Source organism: Tyto alba, unplaced genomic scaffold (genome assembly GCF_018691265.1).
Source record: "Tyto alba isolate M040663 unplaced genomic scaffold, T.alba_DEE_v4.0 Super-Scaffold_17, whole genome shotgun sequence".
NCBI classification, from domain to species: Eukaryota; Metazoa; Chordata; class Aves; order Strigiformes; family Tytonidae; genus Tyto; species Tyto alba.
In genome coordinates this window covers 14546028-14565873 of record NW_024881279.1, presented here as the reverse complement: position 1 = coordinate 14565873, position 19846 = coordinate 14546028, and the positions used below count along the sequence as shown (strand labels likewise).

Here is a 19846-nt window from a genome sequence, read left to right as displayed (position 1 = left end):
AAGTGTAAGCAAATGTGTTTTCAAAATACTTTTTACTTACATTTTATTTCTTCATTAGGTACAGGTTACTATAAAATTGAGACAGATTAAAAAGGCAAGTTAAATCCAAAACTTTGTATATGGGCATATAATACATTTATAAAGTTCTGGTACTTACTTGAACTTCACATAAACCTGAACTGATTACAGAAGTTGAATAGAGGCTTCTTTTATTATTGAGAGAATAACTTCCTTCTTAGGATGCTATAGACGCTTTTAGCACATAAAAAGATAGGATCTGTTGCTAGCCTTAAGGAATTTGAAATACCAAAACAGTATAATTAAAGATGTATTTTATTAGAATTTAGAAAAATTTCAGTCTTGTCATCTTTAAAAGATGCACACTGCTGTCTTAAAGTAGTATTCAAATCCAGAGAGTTTGAGGCTGTGGGGAAAGACTATAGATGCTTGCTAATGAGGGTTTGTTACAGGACATTGCTAATTGACATCACTGATGCTGCTGGGCTGTTGTCCACATCACGAAGACAACCTTCCCAGCTACTGTAATCATAACGTGGAAGAAGCCAGTGATGAATTGGCACAGACAATACGGTACCTTCTTGTGCTCTGATAGTATCTCTAGCTCAGGAATACTATCAGCCAACTTGTGCTGTATTCTGACCTACAGACAGGTTTCAGAACCAGTTTCTTTCCAATCTAGTGCCTTCCTCAGGTCCTAAATCTGCTCTTTTGTTGTCAGTTTTTCAAAATTTTATGGCACTAGCTCCTTACCGTGAGGTCATGGCCATAAGTTGTGTTTGAAAACATTTTGTGAGGTTTTTCCATGTAAAAGTTGGTGTGATCTTTCATAGCATAAAAATGTGTGGGATTTCTACCTGCAAAAATAGATGGTAAAAGGTAAGTAGCCATGTGATTCTACCTGTTTGTCTAGAACTGAGAATCTCATAACATTACCATTTTTTATAAAGTAGGTGATTCTTGAGGGGGGGCATTTTCAAATATAACATTCTAGCGAATTTACATATGATAAAGTACAAACATTTGGTTTTGTCTATTTATATCACTGATACTGTTGTTTGTGGTCCTGAGAGTGAGCTTACAGTAATTCAAGGAAATAAGACTTGCTGAACTACTTGGTTGATATGATACTTCTAGATGATACGGATTTCTTAAGATCTTTCTCTAAGACAATCTAGGACTCATAGACATGCTATGGAGTGCACATGAAAAATTACTTTTGTTTAATCTCCTCTGGGGAGCAGAACAATAATTTTTATTTGCTCCCATTCACCATCCATTTTGACCCAGTTTTTGTTTGAGACCTATGTTTACTGAATCCAAGAATGTGAAATGAAATTGTTGACACAAAGTAATTTATTCATGTCCTCCCCCAATCTCCAACCACAGGAGAATTTTTTTATGATCCTTTCTTCACCGAAAATACTTCATAAAGTCTATTTAGTTCAGGCCTTCTGGTCAGACATGATGAGTCCAATAACAAATTCTGGCAGACTTCACTTTGACTGTTCAAGGCTAACTGCTTCTTTGTGTCGGCACTATCCTCTGATGAGCATTATCATGCTAGCCATTATCCCAGGAGAGCAAGAGAACACTTTTTAAATGTACTGTTGATAAATTGACTGCTGAAGGAGAGAAGGTGCTGAGAAACTTTTATCCTAGAACATGTTTTTGACATGCCACAGTCCTGATGTTACCTGCTATCAAAATCAGATTTCAAGCTTTCCACCTACTGAAAATCACCACATCTTGTTTATTTTATTGGATAAGTGTATTTGCCCTTTTTGTGTGTTTCTCATCAGACCATCTTAGATTTATGAAGCTCCTCTGTTTATTTAGCAACTGGAGCTTGTGCTATGAACTTTAATCACTGAACAGAAAATGGGCAGTGTTCCCAATTACAGGAATTGCTAAAAGGAAACTGCTTCATTTGAAAAATCTTGTTAGGCAACTGGGCCAGTGCTGCTGTGGGGTGTACCAGGTTCCTTGTGAAGTACTTTTCTTCCTTTCATTCACTGGTAATTATCTACACAGTTGTAGAAAACCTTTGTACTGCAGGAAATTGTTAATCTTACAGCTCCAGCTGAATAGTTCTTTCAGGAAAAGAACATGTTTTTCTTTACCAAATTCAGTACTTGTTGGGAAAGAGGAAGAGTCTGTTCACCTGAATGCAGGTTTGGGATTCTAGCAGTTCCTGAACTCTAGTCCCTGTGCTAAGTAAGACTTTTCCTCTGTTCTGAAAGAGGTTATTTGGCTTTTTTGACTCACCGCCTCCTCTGCAATTAATGAATGGGCAGAACCTGAAGCTTCATGTGTAATGTATGTTTCACAGGGAATTGTTGAAGAAATATCACAAATCTGTGATTTCTGTGGATTATTTTTGCTAACCTGGTTTCTTTAGGCTGATGTGGAAGACAGCCAGCTGGGCAAGGCCCTTCTATAGCATTTTATGAGTGGAAAAAATCAGAAGTGTGTTCTATAAACTCCAGAATTGTGCAAGAGTTGACGTACAGAGGTAGGATTTCCCTGCAGAAGTCCTAGCAAACAGTATATGCAAACTATAGACAGCATCCAAATGTCTAGGATAGCAAGACAAGCCATCTGTTTGCTCTAAACTGCTTCTGTACTCTCATTTTAATGTTTCAGAAAAACAAATTAAGAAGTTCTACCTGGAAAGTGTTAGATATGGGAAGGATTCATAGTTACTTAGTTGATTTGTTATATTAATATTAGTATCTACTTTGTGAGGCAAATATTCAACATGCACTTGCTTAAATACTTTTCAAATAGAAATTCATCTGGCTTTTTTTTTTTAATGCCCAACAACATCAAATTAACTTAGAACAAACCTCTGTTCTTCAGTGTGGTCTTTTATGTCTGTTGTTGAGCAAAAGAAAAAAGGGCATGCAGATAAGGAGTCAGAGAAAAGAAGACAGAAGAATTAAAAATTTAGGAATGAGAAATTAATGTAAGAAGGAAAAATTATTGCTACAATACCATTACTTATTAAGCGCTTCACATCTAGTATTAAAGGGATTTAAAAAGTTGGGGCGGGGGAGGGGGCTGGGGTTCTTTTTTTGAATAAAAAGTGGATACCACTGGTAAACACACAGAATTTAACTGTGTGCATAACCTTTGCAGGAAGCTGTTATTTCATGTTTTACAGATAAGGATATCAGCAAAGTGCAAGGGTTTGCCTGACAGCATCATGGCTGGCTCTCCTCCACAGGCCAGGGAAATAGGTGAGCAGGAAGCAGCCTTTGGCCTGACTGAAGCAACACTTGAATGTGTGCTTTGAACTGCAGCAAAACACTTTATCTGCTGTATCACTGCTCCCCTTCTCATGATACAAACACTTCATTGAAAGACGGTATTCTTCAGGCAATAGATGAGGATGATTAAAAAAATTAAGCAAAAATGAGATTCTGAGTCATTACAGAAGCCTTTTACTGTCTGTCTGGTAAAGTATCATGAGCATTTTCCCTCTTACAGAGTGACGCATAAGATGATTCAATTATTCATATTGAAAAAATAATTTCCTCTCAAAGAGTTAGAGGAATTGGGCCACTGTTGCCCGTACAGTTTTTCCATTAACTAATTTTAAAGCTTATTGTGCAGTTTTCAGTTTGCTTAGATGATTAAGAGCAGTTGAAGGATCAATTATTGAAAATGTGATGTCAGAAAAAGTTTGCTATTTCCTGAATCACTGATTACTGGTTAGTTGATGAAATAGTAATTTCTTTTCCTTGAACCCCATAAACTCTTTTTCTTTTTCTTTTCTTTTTTTTTTTTTTTTTTTTTTTTTTAAATTTAGAAGCTCTTTGTGTCTTACTTTAACTTTTCCATGAAACTTGGGCTCTATTTGCATTTTTTTTGCTTATTATTAAGGGACCATTTGTCTACTGCTCTACATTTTGTAGTTATTTCTGCGCACTAAGCTCAAGACTTGTAATTACCTTTTGGGAGTTAAAAACAGGAAAGACCTGCAGCAAGTGTAGCTGAGATACCAGTTTTCTTCTTTCAGGATATACATGCTGTTGTTGGAAAGTGTCTGAGAAATAGTCACATAGCCAAAAATCAATAATTTTTTTTTGGTGAAATGTCTAAATTTCTTGAATAAGATACTTTAAAACATCTTTCTCAGTCTGAACAACCTCCTGTCCTTTGCTGTGGAGATTATAGCGCTAAAGCTAAAATGAAAGAACACTTTTATTGTAGTTTCTTTTTATTCCATGTAAAGATTTATTTGAATGTGATATATGGTGAAGTGATACTATGAAAGGGCCTAAATCATTAATTTCTAGCTGTTGTGCTGTGTCTTGTAAAAAAAAAAAAAATGCAGCAATGTGCCACCACCCCTCAATTTATCTTTTTTTAAGCCCCACTAACCAGGAGGACTGCTTTCCTAATGTCACTGTTTAGCTATGACATGTTTTTAATGCAACAGGGAAGAACGTGCTTATGTTGAGAAATGCTGGAAAGATGTCCGAGTGGGGGATTTTGTGCAGCTGCAGTGTAATGAGACCATCCCAGCTGATATCCTACTGCTGTACTCCTCTGATCAGAACGGGGTCTGTCACTTGGAAACTGCCAACCTCGACGGGGAGACCAACCTTAAACAACGGCATGTCGTGACGGGCTTCTCCAGCCAGGTAAGTCTGCTGGAAATACAGCCCATGCAGCGCAGGTTTGGTCTGAGCCCATTTACACACACCAGCTCCAGCCATGAAGTGCCCCAGTTCTGATGGGCTGGTTGCGCTGATACAGCTGTGAAAGCCTTTGCTGCTGGAGCTAATGCCCTGTACAGAAAGCAGCAGTTTGTCCTAAAAGATTTTTGGTTTTCTGGCACAGGGATGTCTGTATAAAAAGAAGGATTAGCTCAGAGAATAGTCGTCTGCAGCAAACTGCACCAGCAAATGCCTAAGCAGCAGCACTCAGTACCAACATTTGGGACAGCAGCAAGTCTTTTCTATGTATAAGCCATGCCTACCCCCCAGGTTGTCACAGCACAGAGCACATCCCACAGCCAAGCCCCTACTACTGAGTGAATTATTTCTTCATGGAAAGTGGAAGAGAGCTCATGTCCTCCCTTCCAAAGTGGCCATGGGCTTCTTTATGGATTTTGCTTCTCTGCTGCGCTGACATGCCATTGCTCGTTTGCTAGGCAGGCAGATGTATGGCAGTTCAAATAGGAACTTCTCTAAGGCATGCTAAGTTGTAATGAAATAATGGAATATTTTATAGGAGTATAATAAGCAATTGAATAGGAACTCAAGGTAAATTCAAATTTGAAAAGTTAAATAAAAGTGATATGTTAGACATCAGTTTGATTGTTAGCAAAGATTCAGTTTGAATGCTTGAAATCACCATTTTTTTTTCTATAGGCAATATAATTTCCTTTATATAAACATTTGACTTGTATTCTCTTGACTCATGTTTGATAAACCTGAAGTAAACAAGAAAATATGACTTTGAGAGAGTTGTACTTGGTACATTTTAAAATATCTCTTCAAACATAGCAGGGCAGTTTTTCAAATAACACAGAACAAGTTTAAGGAGTTGTAGCATGTGAAGAAGAATATTTTCCTCTACTGGAATCACTCCAGCAGAGAGAACATCCAAAAATGTGGTAGATAATTCTGGGAAATATGTCCATTTATTTAGCCATTAGTAGTAGTGCCCTTAGGAAGATCATTTGGGGTTATTGGTGGGTGGGACATATCTGCCAGTGAGAAATGAGATTTATTATATAAAAGTAGAGCATTTCCATGGCCACTTGTGGTCCGGTACTGTACTCTGGTGTTACTTGATCTTTGTTCAAATGGAAATCTCTTTGCCAGCACAATTAAGGGCTTTCTCAGGTTGTGGATGCCATAGGATAAAGTATACCTTTTCCAGTGCTTTCCAGTTATGATTAGGGAGAGGGGGGTTTTCCTGAGAAATACTGAACATTTTTAGTAAGTAGAGATTTAGCAAAAGAACAGTAAACTGCCTACTTACATCAAAAAAATAAAAATGCTGCATTTCTGTCACATAGTCACGGTTTACACATTAGGTTTTGTATTTTTGCTTTTAGAGGAAAACCATATGCTCTACTATAATACAAAATGCAAATTTTGCCTCAGTCGTTTATAATATGAGGAAGTCTTTCTTTCAGTCAGAAAATCCCTGCGTGCTGCATTATGGTTCAGACTGCCTACTCATGGTTATTTTCTTTAGACTTTGAGTTATTTAGATAAACTGAATGCCCAGAAGTGTTTATACTTACGAAGTCTTGTTACATTGGCAGAGTGGAATGCAGTTCTGACCATGGTGATAACCAGTGCTCAAGAAGTTCAGAGCTTAAACGGTCAACTATATTACCCTGTTATTTTAATGTATTAATGTAAACAGTATGTTGGCTATTAAAAAAAAAAAAAAAAAGTGCGTTAAATATCATATGTACAGTTTTAGTGTGCCAACTTCTTCCTTGTTCTTTGAGCTTTGTTTAGTCCTGTGATTTATGTGCTGCATAAAACTTACTCAGATTTAACTGTGTCTATACAGTGTGACTCTTTAAGGAGGGACAAAATATGTATGGACTGGTGTTAGTTCTTTGTTTCAGGATATGATTAGGCATACTGAATTCAACTACCTGTAAAAGACTGAGAGGAAGTATTCTTTTTTTCACTTTATGTCATTTTCTAACTTGAATTTTCAAATTTAAAATTCGATTCATCAAAAGAAAAAGAATTTAAGAATCATCCTTCTCTATGCCTTTCTAGCTAGAAGCCTATTTGTTTCCTTCACTGGTAATGAGCCCTCCACGTGCCTTTTGCATCTTCCTGTTCTCCTGTTGTACAAATACTTCTAGCATAACTGTATACATACCAATTTTCCTGTTGAGTTCACTGAGTTGAACAAGATTCAGTGGAGGTGAACAATATCTCTTAAAAGAGATTCTAAAAATACTCAGTCACATGGGTCAGAAGGTATACAAAGTGCCCATCAAGTTTTTAGATTTCCTCCAACTTTTTCTGTTTAGATCAAATTCTCTACTTGCTTGCACTTAGTTGTTTTTTGTTATTTGTTTGGTTTTTTTTTTTTTAATTAATATATGTATTGCTCAGGAGAAAAAAAAAAAAAAGGGAGAAAATAATATAAAAATTAAAGTACAGTGAAGAAAAAATTGCGGCCTGGCAGTGTAAGGTAGTCCTCTTGCAGTCTGGCAAAGTTTTTGTGAATTCCAGTGAAGTATTCCCAGGATTTGCAGTTTCTGAGGGAGTCTAATCTCTGGGAGTCTCTCTTGCTGTAGAAAAAGGTGGGGAGGCCCAGCAGCAGATTTGATTTCCAGCTTTCTTAATGGGAAGAGTTTGGATTAAAGTGAGTTTCTGTTCTTTTAAATATTTTATAGCACAGCAATAACGATTTTCTTTCACATAGCTCACATCCCATTTTTATTACCTTTTCTTAATCTAAAATAAAAGTTTTATGTATTTTTTCAGTTAAGAAAGAAACACCACTTACGGCAGTCAAGTACCTCTCATGCTGTCTGCTTTCCAGACTGCTTCATGCAGTCCAAAACCCAAGCCCGTTTTCTTGAACACAGGGGAAATCAAACGAAATTATGTGTCTCAGTTCAGCTCCAAGCTCTTTTTGAGTGAGCACTTATCCTGAAAAGCTCTGTCTTGTTTTGTCTCTCCCAGTGATTTGGACATATTCTAGTGCCTTCCCTCTTTTGGTTTTATTTGTTTGTTTATTCATTTTGGGGTTTTGTTTGGTTTTTTTTTTCATTATTACTCTTGCTTTTAGTCTTATTTGAATGTGATACTTTTATTCAAATGTGTGGCTCTTATTTTATGATTATATCATCCTGACCACTAACATAACTCTTCTAACATATTTTAAAATCCTGATAAATCCTGAAATTATTTGCATTTGATCTTGCTTTTCGTTGAAGGCTGGTTTTCTTTCATAAATAATTTGAACTATTTGTTATATTCACTTTAAATGAAGACAGATGCTTTCACTAATTGGCATCAGTGATATCTTGTCCAATACACAGCATTTTCTTCATTTAATTTAACCAGTTGTTTACCCAAGAGAGGAAAATCTCAGATCTTTACTCAGCCCCCTGAAGCTTTGCTTCAGGCTCAATGAACTAAACACTCCCTGCTCCTCCTTTTAGGGCAAGTGCTCCAGCCCCTAAATGCCCTGGTGGCCTATATTTAGCTGCCCTTAGTGTTCAGCATTTCAGGTACCCACTGGATTTAACACTCATTCTCAGTGTGTTTCCTCTTGCAGAATACTTTGTTTGAACCCGAATTTTTCCAGAACACCATCATCTGTGAAATGCCTAACAATGATCTCAATAAATTCAAAGGGTACATGTAAGTATTTCTTATTCATAAATGTATTTTGTATCTGAACTTTAATACTTCTCTTGGAGGAACTGGATGGAAAGAACGTATTTTGCAGAAATTGATGGAAGTCACTATTATCTGGAATCAGAAGTCAGTATAAAATGTAGACTGAAATCTGTGTTTCGAGGCAAGGCAGAACCAAGGCTTGACATTGAATTTGCGGTTGTTTAATACAAACTGTTCTCACAAGGCTTTCATAATTCAGACATAAGATCATTTACTTTTGACCTGAAGGTTAGGCTAGGCTAGATTTTAAATCTAAATCCTTCATAATGTATGAGATAGTCAGTTGCATGCCTCTAGTTTCTTCATATTTACAGCCACAGGAAAAAGGTACCCAGGATCTACCAAACAAAACAGATTTTCTTCTTACAGCTAGAAAAAGCAAGCAAGCAAGAAAAATCCTACTGAACCAATGTGTTAGACTAGTGTAAAAAAATGCTTTTTTTTTTCTTTTTTTCATTTTTAAACCTATGTATGTGAGGAAAAGGTCACATCCTCTGTTCCTTATATTCTTTCTTCATAAAATAATTCTGACACAGGCATAACAGGGAAATCTATACTAGAAAATTCAGCAGATTTAAGCCCATTCCTTAGCTGTAAGGCCAACTTGTATGGCATGGCTTATATCCTAAAATTCTCTTACCCATCAGTACAGGGCAGCTGTTTTCCAAGGCCCTTTGCAGAGCAGTTGTTGACCCGTGCTCATTCCCACACCACACCAGAGAATTGTCAGAAATACCTGCTGCCTGAGACCAAATGCATGCCCCACGTTATGCAAATAATTTAACTGTGTGACCATGACATCATCCCTATCTATACTTGCCCCAGCTCTGTAAAGTTTACTAGTAGATAAACAAGGAGCTAATGTCTCTGCAAGGATGCAGTGAGCCTCTGACATGAGTAAACCACAGGGTTCTCACCCATTATCACTGACTGTGCTTAATCTGGTTTTGAGAATTTATGTCCTGTAAGAATGATGCCTCTAACAGCAATGTCATTTCTTCTCTACTGTGATATCTTAAAAGGGAAGAAGAGGTCAAGTTTGTATTGATCACTGGCTGTGGTTGCTGGCTTTGAGGACCACTGGATATAATCTAAATTGAAGCAATCCTTCCAATTAGCCTGCTGTAATATAGCACAAGAGAATTGAGGTTATAGAAATGTAGGTGATATGTCACAAGAAAACACACACAAACACACACACTTAGGACACAGGACTGGATTCAAAATCATCAGATCTATTGAAAGTCTGTAATAGAAATCTATTAGAAATGCCTATTATCTCATCTGCTTGGTGGAATATGGAATTAGCTGCCTTTCATTCCCTGTTTCAGGGGTAAATGAAAGAATTTGCCAGTGAAAAATTACTTACTAACAGTTAGTGGACTTTCTGTCTTTTGTCTGCTGTTATTTGACCTAATTTGTAAACACAGATTACTTGGAGCAGGTTACATTTTTCTCCAAGAACACTTAATAAATTATTGAAGCTCTCTTGCCTTGCTATAAAATGGTAGCAACGCTCTCTCTGCTAAAATTTATAAGAATGAACTTAGTGACATCCATCTGACATGCCTGACCACAGCAAATTCTGCTCAAGGGGGATGCAAGAAGGCTTCTATTAAATGAGTTCACGAAGGCTGAATCCAGATTCCCAGAGCAACAGGTTTCTGGCATTATTTTTTAAATTCTACCAGCTGTAGGTTATTGATACCTAAACCTTTTCGCTTGTATAGTTTGATGTCATGTAATCATGTGCAGTTGCAAATAGACATAGGACCGTACTTAGCCCTGAGATAGCACCTAACCTTTCCCACCATTTAAGTGACGCTGCAGTTTACTAGTAAATGGAATGCCAAATATCAAATAGAAAGTAGCAAAAGATACATATTCTAGACATTATTTTCTGATGCTCATATTTATATAACAAAACCAGGCGTAGTGACTGAAGTGAAAAATCTCAGCTTTGGTAAAAATCTCAGGAGGAACCTACCAGAATATATAATAAAAACTGTAAGCCAAAGTGGTTTTATGCTTTCATTTTCAGAGGCAAGTAACAAATTGCCTTCCTGACAGAGCACTGACCTTATAATTTCCATTAAGTTTTCATCAGTCTGTTCTGCTGATATGTGACAGGACATCTTCAGCCAGGGTAAAAAGTCTTCCATCCAGTGTGAGCGTGAGAAAGAGAGCCTCAGACTAGAGAATATTCAAGCAAACTGAGGTTCACAAAGGTGAGAAGCCCTTTGGTGGCTGAGAGACATAGGCTCTTACTGGATGCAGATGTTTTAATCTGAATCTCTATTAGCAGGCAAACCCTGCTCATCTTTCTAAAACAATTTAATCTGAATTAAACCACATAATGTATCCTGCCTTCATTTATGAGATATGGAATCTTCCATTCCGTATAAGGTACTAGGTGAGAGCCAAACTTTCTTCATATTAACATCACAATGCACACCCCATGCAAGCAGTCTTTAAAAGAAATACTTTGATTTCTCTGTAACTTCTTCCTGGAGTCTCTATTGAAACTGTGTGAAATACAAGCAAAATAGGGCCTTCAGAGTTCCTTGATTTCAACTTGAAACAGACATGCACACAAAAATTTTGTTTAATACTACATTAGAACAGAAAAAGGCATTGCTTTATTTTATTTTCTTTCTTCTAGGGAGCAGCCAAATCATGAGCAGATTGGTTTTAACATTGAAAGCCTCTTGCTTCGTGGATGTACAATAAGAAATACTGAGGCTGCAATAGGAATTGTTATATACACAGGTAAGATGTACTTTCTACCAAGGTAAACAGCATTTCTCTGTAAACATCCTTAGAGTAAATATGTGTAGTCTAATATTGCACCAAAAATTGACATTTTGTTTTAAGAACTGGCAGTGCATGGGAAAATTAAATAACTTTTTTAAGTAAAGGTATTACTCATCCATCTCCAAAGCCAGAAAATCCTGCACTGGGTCTCTGGCAAGTGACAGTAGCCTTGTGTATGTCAGATATTTTCCTGTCTTCGCAATATCTTGCAAAAATATACAGACAAGTAAAAAATTGCTAGGGTGAGTTTAACTCTCAGTTCTGCTGCTCTGATTATAATACTAGTTCTGTCTGGCATAAAATCTACACGGCTGCCCTAAGGGAGGTCTCAGTGGCTCCTCATGGTAGAAACTGATGCATCTGAAGATATACTCCGCAAAAAAAAAAAAAAAAAAAATAAAAAATCATCACAAAGCCAGGCTGTGCCAGTGCCAGCACACAGGAGGCAGGAGGCAGTGAGAACAGCAGCTGGAGGTGGCAGAAGAGGTGGCAGCAGCAGCACAGGTTTGTGCTGACATAGACATAGTGTGTCCATGCACCCATGAATTTCATGCAGTAGAGACATTAACCAAGCAAGACAGTGTCAGTGCCCAGAGCAAATGCAGACGTGCCAAGTTCAGCAGTAGGTCACATCATCTTTTTCTCAGCATCTTTTACTTTCAGAGTGTTACCGTTGCTTTAATCAGTGTGCATGATTTATCATTGGCTTTGCCAGCTGTGCCCTCTTCTGCTTCAGATAGAGTGTATCAGCTACACTCTTTATTTGTAGATTAAAAAAAGTCAATATAAACACAGCAATTAATCCTACTGTTGGTTATTTTTAACTTGTCAGTAAAATGTCACCTGTTTTATGTCTAATCAGCAGCAAGGGGTTCAAGGTTGAGCCACCTAAGAGAGAATAGAAGTCACCATCTTTTCAAGAGTCATTTATTTTAGATTAATTTCCACAATCCAGATTATTTTATCTGGCAAGTGACCATTTTATTTCACTACTTCAGAAGTGGACTTTAAATAACTATAGTTCCCATATGTTTCCAAAGTAGCCTTTACTTTGTAGGTCTTTCATTTCCTGTCTCTCTGAACACCGTAAGTAAGGATGGTACCTGGCAGACAGAGGAGGAGGGCCAGAGCCAAACTCACCACTCATTTTTTTTGGAACTACTATATTAAAATCTCTGTAGAGATCATTCCCAATAGAATTGGAGTAATCCCTTCTCCTGTTAGGATTCCTATTTTAATTCTCTTTAGTCAAGATTTCCCAGTATGTTTCTTTAACCACCAACACAGATCCTAACGTGGAACTCTGTTAATGTTGCTTAAGCTCCTAGTAGCAAAGGTTGGAGTTTTAAAGTCATTCTCAAGATACAGTGCCTTTGATGTGACTATGTCTTCAATTCAGTTTTCAACTGACATCTTATTGTTAACATCAGTATAAAAGTTTATTTTTTTTCTTCTAAAATTAGACTCACTTGATCCAGTACCAGCTTAATTTCTAGGGTTCTTTGACACTGATTATAGTCTGGATTTTAATCATGGTCTGTGACCTTTTCTGAACAATCAAGATCTGTCACATAATAAGATAGCACATTCTCCATTTTTATAACTCTATTACTCCTCAAACTTACTTTCTAATGGAAATCTTTGTGAAGAATACAGCCATCACTTAATGTGATTTTTTAGCCTGTGCGGTTCTCATCTGACCCAAATATGGCTACACTTTTCATGGCTACCCAGATGGTTCTAAACAAAGCAATAGCACTAATGCACAAAAACCTAATTACAGAGCAACAGCCAATGTAGTTTTCTCATTGTGATAGGGACAGCATCAAGAATTATATGCTTTTCAAATAATAAAGTACCAGAATGAAATTTTAAATAAGACCATCAGCATCCAGAAATAGAGAGACAAGGTACTAGTGGGGTGGTAGGTGAGGTACTGTGTTGCACAGCATATGAAACTGTGAGGATTAGAGGAGGACAAAGTAGTTTATTCCTCTTATTTCTGATATTCTATTTATTGCAAGGTGATAGCTGTATTACAGATATGTCCTTTTCCTGTTGGTCAGCTGACGTGGAAGGGAATTATAAATCTGATGTTTGGAAAGAAATCTCTTCACATTTTCTTTCTGAAATAAATCCATCAACATTTCCTTGAGGGTTTTCCGGAAGGGATTAGAGGGTTTTGTCTTGTTTTGTTTACAACACAAAACATTCCACTAAGCCTGACATAAAAGAAAAGTGAGGAACAGATTCATATAGCTGCTGGAGAAACAGAAGCGCAGGCAGCAGTGTGTTCCTCTTCTGTGTAGCTTGGTGGTTAGAGCATTTGTTCACCAAAAGTTCACTTAGTTCACCTGGGTTTTGTTCTCAGTTCTGCCTGCATGGGATCGAACATACACCTCCTGCTTCACAAGTTGTACCCTGAATACTTGACTGTGTGGAACCAATGGTTATGTAAATAGATATGAGTTGGAAAGGAATGAGCATTGCTAGTATAAACTGGTCCCACCAATATAGCTTCAGGTTGTGTAAATAATTACATATTCTCTGGAATAGGAAGACAAGAGTCACAGTTGTTGGGTGAATGTCCTGAACATAAGGCTGGAGAGTCATTTTCTTTCTTGCTCTCTGCCTCAATTAATAACCTTTGATGAAAATCTGGAATTAATCCATCCGGCGTGATTGAATCGCACCTAACTTCCAGCCTTTGGTTCAAATCACTTCCCTAGAGAAAGCCAAAAGACAGCCTGGAAAACAGTCCCTCTCACACACATCATGCACATACAAATGAAAACTAAATATAAGTCTGCAGGGTCTGTATTTTCAGGGAAAAGGACCGTAGAAATAAATGCAAAAGATAGTGTATAATACAGCACCCTATGGTATCCAGATATCCCAGTTCTGGAGCCACAGTTTAGATAATATCAATAAAATAGAATAAGCAACTTCTGCTTCTTGGCTTCTTACAGCACTCCTCTTTTTCCATTACAAATATACCAGCTCAATTCTCACTCAGTAAGTTTTAAGGATCAGGTGGGGTTTTTTTATTTCTTGTCCTACTGTTTTGTTAGCACTTTACAACCACATAGCAAAAAAATAAATAACATTAGTGTCTTTCCCTGCTGGATCTGACATGTTGGATTTTATTTAAGTTAATACATGAAATGTGTCTAGTGGCTTTTAAATAGATGCTGAAAAATATTCAAATGCAAGTTTCAGGAATTTGTATAGCATCTAATCAAGTTGTTTGTAAAATACAAAAATATAGTATTATCATTCTTTTTCATTTTATTCTCAAGGAGATTTGGCTTTTGAATATTTGTATAAAATTTGAGAAAAATTTGAGTTACTGAATGTGCTGTCTTTGGGAAAGTAAAATGTATATGACAGCTGAACTCTGTAATGTGATGGGGGTCTTTCATAAAGCTCTGAATTTAGTCTCTGATGTATTCTGCTATTCAGGCAAATAAAATGGGCAATAAAATTACTGAATGAAACTAGAGTCATATTAACATTAGTCATGAGCATCCTGCTTCCATTTTGTAAGAGAAAAACTTAAAAAAAACCCTAAAAAATATTACATAAACATGATGATATTCATTTATGTTTTGAAGGTCATGAAACTAAGGCCATGCTAAATAACAATGGTCCTCGTTACAAGCGCAGCAAGATAGAGCGACGGATGAATATGGATATTTTCTTATGTGTGGGACTTCTATTCATGATGTGTCTTATTGGAGCTGTAGGTATGAACCACTGACAAAAATCTTCTTCTGTTTCATTGCTTTTTTCTAAATTGTTAAAATTAATCTTATAGACATGAATGAGATCAGATCTAGAACTGAATGATCTTGTGGTCTTTAGGCTCCTTGGTCTTTTCAATAAACAAGTTGAAATGGCAAATCTGAGCAATTCAAATGGAAGAAAACTCATCCGTGGCTATAAATATTTCACATAAGACCCATCTCCACTGAGGTAAAATATGTGTCAGGCAAGCAAGCAAATGCCATTGGGTTAATGCATTATAGGAATTGGTACTTGCCGACTGAGATCTACTTCCTGAGTGGATGTTTGTTCCTCGTGTCTAACAACAAAAGTAAAATGATGTAGCTTCACCTTCATTTCAGTAACATCTTCCTCTAATATGTTCAGGAGTGATGTTAGCCAGAGCTACACTATTTACAACCCGTGAACTGCACATAGACTAATTCATCCAGTTTTCAGTCTCAGGCCCCTGTACAGCAGGCTGTGAGATGGATTAATTGTTTAGGTAGGAATAGACTGCATTTTTCTAGGGTTCTTGCAAGTGAGCACACTTGAATGTAGTAACTGGGGTTAGCTGACTAGAGTTTAATGGGTTGCTAATCTTCACTATGTGTAAGTACCTGCTTGCCTTCAAGCTCTGATTGCAATCTGTCCCAGGCAGGTCAGGATTAATTGGATCTCATAGTCCTGAGGAAAGGGGCAAATTTTAAGCCCACTGACTTTTGAATGGGTCACTGTTCTAAAGAGATAACAGAGACTGCCATGAGCGCTTTGTGTTCAAAGCCCCTTTTCTTTTTAATCAATTGGATCTCGGTGATAACTTACTTAGTCCTACTGCTCTGATTTAGTTTTGCAGCAACAAAGTCAAATCATGTCGTCCTGTCAAGTCTTCCTGAACCTGCCCTGGAGGCATGTGATGTGACACACCAGCCAGTCATCAGTGTAATACCATTAGAAGTAAGGGCCATCCAGAAAAAGATGAACAATTGAAATGACTTAATCGCTTTTTAAATTTTACTGCTTCATGTTGCAGTGGGCTTTTTTGGCACAGAGATGGGATTTCAGTTTGACAACTGAGCTCTGTGTGAGGGAGAGACACTTTAATTTCATTGTTCCCTGGCTGCTGTCATGTAGATTTAGAGACTTGTCTTTGTCTGGTGTGTGGAAGCCCTTGAGTAATAAAGTCCTTAAATTAAAGGTTTAAAGTGGTCTCAGATGACAAAATCAGCATTTATAAAACAATTTATCTTGTCAGTTTTTTAGTATTTTTCTTTGGGTTTTTTTTGTTTTTTTTTTTTTTTTTTTGTTTTTGTTTTTGTTTTTGTTTTTAATATATATATAAATATATATATATAAAGTTCACAGTCTAAGTGAAACATGTAAAACAGTAACAAGTCCATTAGCTTTCATCTATTCAAAATATCCCACAGTTCTACCACGAATTGCTTTGCAACCTTGTCTGAACATAGGGTTCTAGGAAGAAATAGCACTGGTGGATTGGTTATCAGGATTTTTCTTACACACAGTGAAAATCTGGGGTAAGAAGTGGCTTGTAGAGCAAGTTGTCCTTGCTCAGATGTGACTATAGTCTCTAGCAGCCAGAAAGTATTGCTGAAATAAATTTAATTTCTTTGGCAGCATTTTAGTTGGCAGATGCTGCAAAGTTGCTGCTTGCTTAACTGCTGCTAGTAGAAGTTTTATCAGAGCTGGATACATGAAGTGGACTAATAGCAGATTTTGGCATCTGGAGCAATGATGCAGTGAGACAAACTGAGTTATTTGTCCTAGCTCTGAATGAAGGTTCTGATGCTGTAAATTTAGTAACATCCTTGAGCGGTTTACTTCAGTAAAGGCAGTACGTAAAGGTGGTAAAGTAATTGTGATGGGATGTAGTTAAATCCTGAAATGAAGGCTTTGTTTCAGTAGTGCAATGATATCTACTGGTATTTAAGACACAGAGGAAGAAGCAGTTTTGGAATATGGTTTAACTGAAGGGAATGTAAAAATAAGCTGCCCAGACTGAATTGCAGGGATTTTATCAACTCTAACAAAGACAGATTTAAATCAAGAATGATCAGGAAGGATAAGAAAGATTTCAGTTTGTCTATATAAAGGTTATAAGGTTTCTTTCTGTTAGAAAGAGGAACATGAGTCTTCAGCACTGAGGATTTTTAAAGATAGGTGATAGAGATGGAGTCCTCCAGCAGCAAGACACAGAATGAAGAAAGATCTGTGTAGAGATAAAAGCCCTGGCGATCACCTGATGGAGAGGTGGATAAAAATACCCATGACCACTCATTTCTTACTAGTATATCAATGATATGCATGTACTACAGATCTCTGCATATACTTTACATTCTCCAATAGATTTACAGCACTGCTTGGGGCCTGTTGCTTTGGAAATGTTCTTTCTTTTGAATTATCATAGCCGTCCATATCTGCAGATTTCAGCAGCTTTGTCAAATCACCTCACTGCTCAGTGTACTTCAATATTGTATAACATTCCTACAGGTCATGGCATTTGGACTGGAAACTTTTCAGAACATCCACCCTATGATGTCCCAGATGAGAATGGCAATTTTCTGTCTCCTGTTCTTTCTGGTTTCTACATGTTCTTAACAATGATAATCCTGTTGCAGGTAAAAGACAAAAACCTCTGTTACCTCCAAGGAAAAAGCTATTCAAAACTGAGTATAATCACTAATGAACAATTAATATCAACTAATAGCTGTGCAATACCTTCTTAATCCTATTTAAAAATACTGCTAGGAGTGTTTCAAATTATCCAACTGTGAAATAATGTTGGGTTTTTTTTTTTTCTTTCTCACGGCTGATTTTTTTCTTGCTGTTGAAATCCCAGAAGGATATATATAGGAAGGATGTGTATTATATCTTTAAATAACTCCAGAATCTCTAGTGTATGCAATAAAAAGGATATTTACATCCAAACATCAGCTTTTTTTTTTTTTTCTGCCTATGTCCAGAATTCCAAAATAAGAATGCCACTTAGTATCTCAGAAAAGCAGTGAAACAAAAATTGTCATTTTTGCCAGTAGGGAATAATAACTAGGTATGGTTCAGCTGATTTAGGAAAGAAGCTGAATTAGAAGTAGGTTGCTTGTATATCTGAGTCTGATTAAGCCTAACTGGGAGAGAACATTTTATGGGATGGGGGAAATAATCACATTTACTTTTCACGTTTCTTGATGTAACTGCTGAGATTTAAGTGGACAGAATTTCTTTAATATGAATCAAATGTGAAGATAAGTTTCAGAGTGGCTCAGAGATTCCTTGGGGAATTATTCTTCATTACTGAAACAGAATATTTGTGTATCTTAAGAATTCATTATTATTTCAGGGCAGGGAAGCTAGTGGGTGGGAAGTTTTGTGTGCAAAGTAATTGCTTGTGAAACTTTTTTACATTAAGAGTTAGTCTGTGCTAGTGCATCCTTTCAGAGTTTCAAGAGGGTAAGGGCAAGCATGATCCTCAGTCCAGAAAATGTGCTTTGTATCAGCATCCTCTGAAAGTCCCATCTTTGTGTTTGGTATTCGAGGTCTTTTGTGTAAATCTGTCACTTACTGTCCCTGTTTATCCATTGCTGTTGTGTACAGGACTTTTTTTCTCCCTTGAACTATTATTATTCAGTCCCAAAGTATGTCTGTAGGAAGAACTGTTTCTCTGAAAATTGTTTGTATACCTGTGCCAGGACATTGCTGACAGAAAGCAATAAGACTTATCTCACTCTTCACTGAGAATTTAAACTCTCTTGCAGGTTTTAATCCCCATTTCTCTTTATGTGTCCATTGAGTTAGTCAAGTTGGGCCAAGTCTTCTTAATTCACAATGACATTGACCTGTATGATGAAGAAGCAGATTTTCCCATACAGTGCCGTGCCCTAAATATTACTGAAGATCTTGGACAAATCCAGTATATCTTCTCAGACAAAACTGGGACACTAACAGAAAACAAAATGGTATTCCGACGCTGTAGTATCAATGGAATTGAGTTTTCACACCAGGAAAATGGTGAGAGACACTTTTTTATACTTGACTTCCTGTCTGAGCAACTAAACGTTATTAATTTAAATATTAATATTTAAACCCACTGAGCCCTCTGACTGAATGGAGAGCTTTGTGGATTTGTCTCCTTTTTGTGAGGGACTCCTGCTACGGATATTCAGAAAAGTGAGGTGTGAAGTCAGATGGGAAAGGTTTTCTGGCTCCCTCTGCAGGCATCTCAGTCTTTGCCCTGCATTCAGTACCCACTCAAGAATGAAAAGAGAACATTTTCTCTTTCATTTCTAAATGAATGCCAGCCAACCTTTTATAAGCTCACAAACTGAGAATAGTTAGTAATTAAACTCAGTGGGTCCAAAAGTAATTACCATAGTCTTCTGTGTGATATGAAAGGTACAGCTACATATTTTCTTGAGTCAATCCTATCTGCAGTCCATATCTGAACTCACTTGACATTCAGTGCCTTGAATCTGGGGGTTTGACTCAGGACCATTTTTGATTGCTACTTTCTCTCTCTGCATAGTGCAAAGGATTTTATTAAGCTGGCAAGCAGCTGCCAAAAAGATGTTTGTGCTCTTTGACTGAAAATATTAGCAAATATGTGAATTACCATACTTCACTCTCCTGTTCCAGTCAACTGCAAAATGCAGCTAAAGAGACCAAGCATTAGCAGGAGTCCATAAAAGTGACTGATAGCTTCGAAAATGCATTTTTATTTTCTTGCAATAATAAACATTGGCAAGTGGAAGCTGTCAGAAACTGAAGTCAATAGTGAAGTTTTTCTGGTGCTGGCTTTTAAGATGTTTTGGCTTTGGTTTAGTTTG

The 19846-nt window shown here is 37.0% G+C and overlaps 1 protein-coding gene across 2 annotated transcripts in view; it reads left to right on the top strand.

Annotated features, from left to right (window-relative positions):
* The window catches only part of ATP10B (ATPase phospholipid transporting 10B (putative)), a 54398-nt gene that overhangs the window by 9533 nt on the left and 25019 nt on the right, over nucleotides 1–19846 (top strand). For both annotated transcript variants that reach the window (XM_033006686.2, XM_033006677.2), the window contains 6 exons: nucleotides 4466–4670; nucleotides 8302–8387; nucleotides 11089–11195; nucleotides 14855–14986; nucleotides 17517–17644; nucleotides 18779–19031. In XM_033006686.2, the coding sequence (XP_032862577.1) occupies nucleotides 4466–4670; nucleotides 8302–8387; nucleotides 11089–11195; nucleotides 14855–14986; nucleotides 17517–17644; nucleotides 18779–19031 (911 nt within the window). The remainder of the gene's footprint in view (nucleotides 1–4465; nucleotides 4671–8301; nucleotides 8388–11088; nucleotides 11196–14854; nucleotides 14987–17516; nucleotides 17645–18778; nucleotides 19032–19846) is intronic.